This window comes from Electrophorus electricus, chromosome 21, assembly GCF_013358815.1.
Source record: "Electrophorus electricus isolate fEleEle1 chromosome 21, fEleEle1.pri, whole genome shotgun sequence".
NCBI classification, from domain to species: domain Eukaryota; kingdom Metazoa; phylum Chordata; class Actinopteri; order Gymnotiformes; family Gymnotidae; genus Electrophorus; species Electrophorus electricus.
In genome coordinates, this window is record NC_049555.1 from 2,154,827 (window position 1) to 2,163,710 (window position 8,884).

Sequence of the window (8,884 nt, forward strand, 5' to 3'; positions counted from 1 at the left end):
GACCTGTGCCCTGATCTGAGGAAACACACCATCCAGCTCTCTTTTTTGGGGGGACAAAACCCAAAAGCACAAGACCATTCAGAGGAATACAGATCTGTCTTTGTACACCTGAGCCAAAATAGGTGAAAGCCCAGAAAACTCTGACTCAACCTTCTACAACCAATCCCACCAAACCCAAAGGGTTGGACTGAACTGTGAAGTGTTGTGCTCCACTAAAGTTTTAGGCTAAGATTGGTGCTATAATTGACCATACAGGAGAATGTCCAGCTGTGATTGCACAAATCCTTTAATTACAGGATGAGAAAAAAATGACCATGACTGTTTAAAAGACAAATGGGCAAAACTGCATATGTAAATATGTAACCCCCCCCCCCCCGTTCAGTGCATTATAACATTGATACAAAGACTTTCACATGTTCTCTCCATCTTTTTTCCACATACAAATCACAATTTTTCTTCAAAACAAAGAGATAACACAGGAAAATTGAGTATTTGTACAGTCTTAAAATCATTTTAAGAGTCTACGTGCTGGAGAAGTCTTCCTAACAGTGCCCTTTAAAATCGGCAACAACAAAAAAAAATCATCACATTTGTATGTTTAAAATCTTTTCACTCATTTTATTTAAAATGTGTTCCCACTGTTCATTTGAGCCAACATATGTAAGTTATACATAAGAAAGGGAAAAAAAACAAAACAAGATGAAGCCAAGATGGTCAAGAATCAGTGTGTGGCTCAGATTACCTCCGATTACACCAGATGATCTTGGATTAGTGTTTTTCCTGCATTATCAGACCTGCAGTGACTTCAGCCAAGTATCTGCAGAACATGGACTGAAGCCAAACAGGCCTGAACTCATGGACCTCTAGATAGAATAGAGGCAGATTATTCTAGAAATGTATCTCCTGATTCCATTACAATAACGTTAAAACAAGGTTCTCCTCAACTGCTTTATAACACATATGACACACTCAACCACAGAATCTATCAAGATGAACTGTTCTCACATTTTTTTCTTTCCCTGAACAAAGAGTGGATACTACTGAACAACAGAATGCCCCAGTATCTATACTAAGATAAATGCAAAGAGTTCTGCGCTAATCTGAGATCAGTCCCTCAAACATAAACCCAACTGCCGGTCCAGAAAACACACTACTTCTCTAAAATCAGGGAGAGACGAATGTACTTCACACTATGAGGATTTTGCACCAGAAACATGACAGAAAGGGCTCTTCTCTTTCCAGACTACTAAAAAATCTTCTATGAAAAGATAATAGAAAATCTAGAAAAACTGCAGTTGGGTAGGAAGAGAACAGTATAAAAAGACATCGGGTGACGTTATAGGTGATGTACAATATGGTCTGATAACGGCAGCCAAGAGTTAAACAAGAAGATAATCACTGCACACCTCATAAATAAAGCTTCCTTTCTACAACAGACATTTAATACTACCTTCACAACAATTGCAACAATTTCACACACACATACACACACACACATACACACACACTCTTTCACTCACACAAACACTAGTGTTCTAACAGTGCAGAGCTGCCAAATAATGTGATACTCCTCATGTGAATACTGGATTTGACTTGCAATATCTGCCATTTGGACAACACAATGCTGCTCCGACTCCCACATTCACCACCTCTACACTTAAAGAAGTAAGAAGATTTACCATCTTTTAACATCAATAATGCTATATTTGCATACTATCATGGACTCCCAGTTTGGAATATGCCATCTGTTAATGTCTTTTAGTACCAGACTGATATACCCGTTCATTCAATACCATATAACTTCAGAATATGTTTCTTTTCATGTAATTCTTTTCTTCTTGTTGATTGGTCCTGTTTGGTTAATTGGAAGTGGTGCTTAGAGGTAGAAGCCTGTCGTATTAGCATCTGGGAGGAGTGGGCGGGGCTCGGGGCAGTCATGGGGGCTGTTGCCGGGCATGGTTGCTATATTGCCGTTAGGTAGCACGACGCTTCCTGTGTAGGCCACACTGGTGGAGTTGAGTACACAGCTATTGTCCACCTGGAAAAACACACATACATATACACACACACGCACACACGTACAGAGAGTATAGGAAATTCACAAAAATGACTATTTTAAGCAAATTATAAAACTATTTGCTTTTTTCAAGGCTACATTTAAGCAAAAATTATTCTATTGCTGTATTAATTAAGGTTGCATAAAAATTGAAGATCAAAACTACTCTTGAACTATTAATTCTTATTAAACCAACAACATTGCTAAGAATAAAACTTGGAACGAAGCCAAATGTTATCAGCATGAATGAAGCAAAAGACAAATATATTTATATAGAGCTTTTTCCAACAGCCGTTATCACAAAGGTAGCTGTGTAGCTGAGCAGGGCAAGAAAGGCTGTACAGTAAGTGTTAAGTTTATTAATGATTTAGTAAAGACTGAGAGGACAGCTATTACTCTGGTATTGGGCCTTCATACTGAAAACCAGGGTAATGCAAATATATGCAAAAATATGCTAAATTAAACGCAGTGCTACATTTACATATCAAATTCATTTCAGCTGGCATGAGATAGCCTATTGATAGGATTTATTGATAGTGATTTCCCGGCTATGTACATCCCGGAAACTTGACTCTTTAATCTAAAAACGCAACTCTCTCTATTGCAATTAAATCCCACTCCATCATACTTATATCACACATCAACAGTAAAATAATGATTAGTTCAAAACATATTGTAGCAAATAAGAAAAATGTTAAAAAATGGGAAAAAAAAAAAATCAGTTACCATATTCACAAATAGAGTGCATAGCTGCTCGAATATGAGCTTGTTGGTGTATATGGGGACATATATTTGTATGCATGTGCATGTACCTATGTCTCTGTGTAAATATGGGGAGTGTGTGTGTGTTTGTGTTTTAGGCAATGCTCCAGTCTGGGGGCAGATTGTAGGTCAGTCCTACATGCTTGACTGGGTAGTACAGCTTTGTTCTCCTCTTCTGAAAGCTCTGACATTCAACACAATCACACACACACACACACACACACACACACACACACACACACAAAAAAACCCCCAACTAGGACTGGCACCTAGGATAGAGCCTGTTTATGCACCTCTCTCTCTCTCCTTTGTCTTGTTTCTCATCTCTGCTTGACCTACATGTCCTCAGATTCCTCCACTATAACCCTGTTCCATTTTTCGATTTCGTGTTGCCACTTCTGCACGCCATTCAGCATAAAGGCCACACCAACAACAAAAGCAGAAAATCACTGCTTCTTTACTACTGCAGACCGGAGGGGACATCTAGACCATGCCTTAAACGTAGTGAGGCGGGCTTGTAAAATGTAATGAGAACAGGACAAGCACTCAGACAGTCCTATTAGAGGCGCGTAGCCCCACTATAATGCAGATACCTGCATGCAGCCAGTGCAGCAGAGACCCGCATGCAGCCAGTGCAGCAGAGACCCGCATGCAGCCAGTGCAGCAGAGACCCGCATGCAGCCAATGCAGCAGAGACCCGCATGCAGCCAGTGCAGCAGAGCCCCGCATGCAGCCAGTGCAGCGGACACCTGCATGCAGCCAGTGCCTCCGAGACCCGCATGCAGCCAGTGCAGCGGACACCTGCATGCAGCCAGTGCAGCAGAGACCCGCATGCAGCCATTGCAGCAGAGACTTGCATGCAGCCAGTGCAGCAGAGACTTGCATGCAGCCAGTGCAGCAGAGACTTGCATGCAGCCAGTGCAGCGGACACCTGCATGCAGCCAGTGCAGCAGAGACCCGCATGCAGCCAGTGCAGCAGAGACTTGCTTGCAGCCAGTGCAGCGGACACCTGCATGCAGCCAGTGCAGCAGAGACCCGCATGCAGCCAATGCAGCAGAGACCTGCAGCTCCTCACTACATTCCACTTACAGCCCACCCAGCGGGGCGTCATGCATGTACTGGTGTCAATTCCGTTCTGTGTGTATGCGGAGTGCAACGGAGCGCAGAAGGAGAAAGCCGCTGCTCTGCTGCGTGAAATGGAGTACTGATCCAAGATCAGCCATTTCTACCCTGCCCCTAATATGAATGATTACAGCACAGAAGCACGGCACTCTAACTGCCAGCCAAAGCCAGACTCCATATACTCGAGGTGAATCCGGGAGACTGTGTCTCATTAAATGTCCGAAACAATACGGCCATGAGTTTTGAACAGACCCAAAGAAGCTCTCTCTGGAGTCAGACTAGCCAATTACATTTCTAGGAAGATAAATTGGAAAATGAAGAGGAATGAAAGTAGGGAGAGAGAGACACTTGGAATAGCTATTAATATTGATGCTTATGTATATTCCTATTTGTATGTTTCCGTGTGAACTGGTTTAAGGTCACTAAGCTCCTTCCTCTCTTTTGTATCACAGCAGAAAAATAGAAAACAGAAAATGAGTGTGTGGCAGACTACAGAGTACCTACACTGTGTTCAGAATTCAATTGCTTTGGAAACCTTTTTGGATATAGAAAATTATGTTCTAGCAGTTTTACAGTACTGCTCTGGCAAACTATACCTTGCTGTTGGTGGTGTCAACGGGTGGGGCGGAGTCAAATATTTCAAAAGCGCCCACAGAGGGCTGGTCCTCGGGGGGAAAAGCCTCTAATGAGGAGCTCTGATTGGTGCAAGAGTAACACGTGGATAGGACCTTTGGCTGTTGCTGCATCTGATAAACTTGCTGATAGGATGAAGGTGTTGCCATGATATTTTGAAATTGAGCCATGTTCCCAGTTGGGCAGCTGCTTACTGTAAACTCCACCCCTGGCCTGCTGGCTATATTGTTATCCACATGGGCATCCTGCACGCAAGGGCCACTGGACATCAGGTCCATCTGGTCTATGTGGTTGTACCCCTGCCACTGGAGAACACTGTGGACCTCATCGTGAGAGCTGCCGTTAGTATCAGAGGGATTTTGTTTGTACAGGATGTGGCCCTGGTGCCAGTGCTGCTGGTGATTGATTTTCTGCACTTTGCCCTTCACCTGAGATGGATAGTCCACTTGTGTCTGTGTATACTGGGGTACCCAGTGACCACTGTGTTCGGCAGCCAACCAGTTCTCAAGTACAGGGCTGGGCTGTGGAAGCTTGATAGCATGACATTTTTGGCTCAGGTACTGCTGCATCTGGTGTGATAGAGGCAAGATAGGGGTTGGATGTCTGGGAAGGCAGTGGGGCAGACACGGGCGTGATGTACCCCCTGGGCCCGGCTCGGTAACGGTACTGGGGAGGTGAGGCGTGACCCCTGAGGAATCCTGAGCAGGGTCCAGATGTTCTGGGACAGGGATGTCCTGGCGACCTGCGGAGATGTCTGAAGTCTGGTTCTCCAGCGATCCGTGGACATAGGACAGGATCTCCTCATTGTTGAGGAGATCATTGAGGGACGGGACTCTGTCTGGTTCCATCTCCATCCGGATCATCCTGTCATCAAGCAGCAGCAGCTCAAGGTCCTCTGCATTCAGACCCAGATTCTCCAGAGCGCTGAACAGCTCAATGTTGGAGCAGCACTCCTCACCCTCCAGGGACAAAGAGTCCAGGGTGGCCAGAAGGGGGTCGAAACTCGACATCCCCAGGTCAGAGTCTCCGGTTGCACCTTGCGACGCGCGCTCCCAGCCTTCGGTGACCGCAGGCAGTGGCCACGAGCCGACGTCTCCCTGCTCGTCGATCAAGTTGCCCTGGTAGGGTAGTTTGCACTCTGCCGCCGGCTGGCACACGTACACGGACTCGTCCTGCCTCATCATCGCCCCCAGCAGGGAGCTGGGGTCCACTGCCTCTCTGGAACCCTTGGGCCCTTTGCCTTTCTTGGCTTGGCTGCTTTTGCCTTTGCCTCGATGGTTGTCAGGGAAACCGGGGACGGGGCAGCTGGTCTGGTACAGCAAGGCCTCCCCGGTGGTGAAGGTAAAAGGGAGGTGCATGGAACGTTTCCTCAGGTACTTACCCCCTTCTTCCTCTCTGGAGAGGGAAGGAGGCTAGCATTAGCGGATATAAAATATAACACAAAAGGATCCAAGACCCTAAAAAGCTAGCATGCTGGCTATCATACAAGCCAGGGGAAAGCAAGACAGTCTTCACCCCAAAACACCCCAGTAATACTGAAGACATTTGTCCAAGGGCACAGCACCGAGGAAGGGTGTGTCATTAAAGAGGAAGAGCACGACGTTACCAGAGAACCGGGCACCTACCCAAGCGGCCGCTGCGTGGCGATGATGTAATCGGGCCTGCCGTTCTTGTAGACCAGCCTGGCGTTGGCCTGTACCCATTTCCAGCGGTTCTCCTTGGTGAGGAGTCGGAACACAGTCAACCCGCTCTCTCCAGTCTTAATCACTGCAAAACAACAGAGAGAAAAAGTGCCAGGGGTGTCAGGCAGGGCTGCATTCATCATCCCCACACACAAATTCATGCTGAACTCAAGTCAACTCAATTAGGACTTTAGGTCTTTGTACAACAGATTTTCACCTCTATCTAGACAAGTGGTTGTAGGACCTTAATGAGTAAGCTGAGTGCGACAGTGGCCAGAGAGGACTCCCAAGAAAGGGCGGAGGGAGCAACGTCTGCTATTTCACACGAAAATGCTAAAGCGGCTAAAAATGAAGGAAAACTAGTGGGGACCAGTTATTTATTTATTACAGTTGGGTTGAATATGCAAGAATATGCGGCACAAGGCATGTCTGCATTCGCTGGGGTCTGGCTTATGTCTGCGCCGGGTTTCGGCTCTATCTTTAACTTCTGCAATACCATTTGCTGCAGGGCTTTTCTTCCCAAAACCCTGTTTTGAGAATTCTGTGGAATTACAAGAAAACATGTCTGTCTCTCTCACTCTGTGAGTCTGTTTCCTTGCTCAGTTCAATGTGCTTTAAGGAAAACACAAAGCAATAATGTAACAGCATGCTCCGCTTCCCAATTATCATGTGGTACGTATTGTATTTACGTGTATGTATTTAAACCTACGTGTCACTGGCATGGCTATCGGTCTTTGTTCCTGGTTCATGGTTGCCTGTGTAAGTTGTGTGTTTCATGCTCGTGTTTATGTATCGTTTATGTCATGCTGCACTAGCTTGTTATGTGTGAGCGCCGTTGTTGTTTCTCATCAGTGTATATCATTTGTATCCTGTGGTAAAAGAAGGACTGGTGTTGGTGTAAATTCCTGTCCATGTGGTTGATGCCAGGTTTAGGAGGGGAGACCATGGGCTAGTAAATGGACTCAGAAAAGCATCTAGAGAATATTACTTTTAAGGTCACCACATCTAAGCTATCGGTTAAAATCTAGAGCTAAAAAGAGTGCGACAGCCTGAGAGACAGAAATAAAACCACTGGGTTGGAATAAAAAAGGTCACGGTAAAAGGCCTCACTTCGGACATGGTTCTCGGCACAGTACAGCATGTCAGCGGCGTGGATGAACTGGTACCCCGATCCCCGGACTCTCAGTTCTGCCTCGGTGTAGCCCAGGACGATCTTACCCCTGGCACACAAACAACATCGCCATCGGGGACGCTTTCAGCTGTGGACTGATCGTATCAGCAAGGCAGTGTAGCACAGAACCGTGTGCTGGCAGAACTGGCATTCGCGTTATGCATCGTGAAGACTAATAACCACAGAAAGAAGAAGCAGCGTCATCTTAGAATAAAAAGGAGCGTTACTTGGCGTCACAAGCCATAGGCGTGAAGTCCAGCTTGTGCTTGGTTCGAAAGATCATGTTCTTGGTGCGGATCTCTAATATGGAGGGCATCTGCAGGGGCGTGGCTACAGTGAACAGGGCAAGCTGGGACAGAGCCTGAGCCCCATCATCCAATCGCCTGTTCTGTCCGTGGAGGAACTTTAAGCGGCCCTGAAAACTCAGCGCCTGGAAAATGCAAAGGCATCGCAAATATCTCAGTGCAGATCACTAAGGTCATGTCATAATTCAGTGCCATGCTCTTATGCCCTCTGGGTCAAAAGGTTCTTTTGTGAGCTGAAAAACTGAATTTTCACAAATCACCCGTGTCTCACTCTATGGTAAACAAAAACGTTTTAACTTGAGATGTTCTGTACTGTGTACATATTTTTTCCAAATATTACTAGAACATTTGAATGAGGAGGTTGCTAAAGAGTTGGGTACAAGTAAGCTAATGCTACTAGACATCAAACTGACATTATAAGACTCTCCTGTTATTGTAATGTTTACTTTAGTTTTTTGTCTCTTTTTTGCCTTTTCAAACTTCAGTTTTGTTCTATTTAGCTCACACTTGTCAGTTAGCTGTCACAAGTTATTAGCAATTAGCTAGAGCTGTTTTGCAGTTATCTAAACTTTCTTCATCTGATACTCTCTGACACACCTTTCCTTTTGTTCACAGCTTGCTCTGACAAGCCCTAGAAGCTGACAAGCCCTAGAAGCTGACCTGTACACAGGCCCACTGCCTTACACAACCAGACTACATGCGGAATTCACCCTTTTTCAATACTAAGAGACGATTGCTTGACCCCATAGATTGGTTACATCTACAGACATACAATGGGGTCAGAGGGGTCTTCATGCATTTACGAACAGTTATGACATTCTGAACATATTCTATGGTATTTAATATAATGTCACATGAACATGCTGTTGTTCGACAAGGAGATTCTCTTGAAGTACACTCCTCTTGCATGTTCTACTCATGACTAAACAATTTCGGCAAAAAACCCCCCAAACAAACAAAAACATTTTTTGTGGCCTCCTTTTATGAAATCTGTGGTAACAGGAGGGGCATGTGTGTTTGTGTGTGTGTTGTTTATCTTGGCCATCAGCCTGAATGGGGTTGAGGAGAACGGACGGCTGAATTTGAAGAACTCCAAATTCAAGTGCCATCTTTCCATGTCTCGATTGCGAGTTTAGGCTGTGCACGACTTGTG

At 45.3% G+C, this 8,884-nt stretch overlaps 1 protein-coding gene across 1 annotated transcript in view; it reads right to left on the minus strand.

Annotated features, from left to right (window-relative positions):
• Nucleotides 1-1,876: 1,876 nt before the first annotated feature.
• Nucleotides 1,877-8,884, minus strand: part of ahr1b (aryl hydrocarbon receptor 1b) — a 24,260-nt gene continuing 17,252 nt past the window's right edge. Inside the window, exons 7-11 of the mRNA XM_035520881.1 lie at nt 7,654-7,856; nt 7,366-7,475; nt 6,199-6,340; nt 4,537-5,968; nt 1,877-2,038 (exon numbers count right to left, since the gene is read on the minus strand). Coding sequence (XP_035376774.1) covers nt 1,877-2,038; nt 4,537-5,968; nt 6,199-6,340; nt 7,366-7,475; nt 7,654-7,856 — 2,049 coding nt within the window. The remainder of the gene's footprint in view (nt 2,039-4,536; nt 5,969-6,198; nt 6,341-7,365; nt 7,476-7,653; nt 7,857-8,884) is intronic.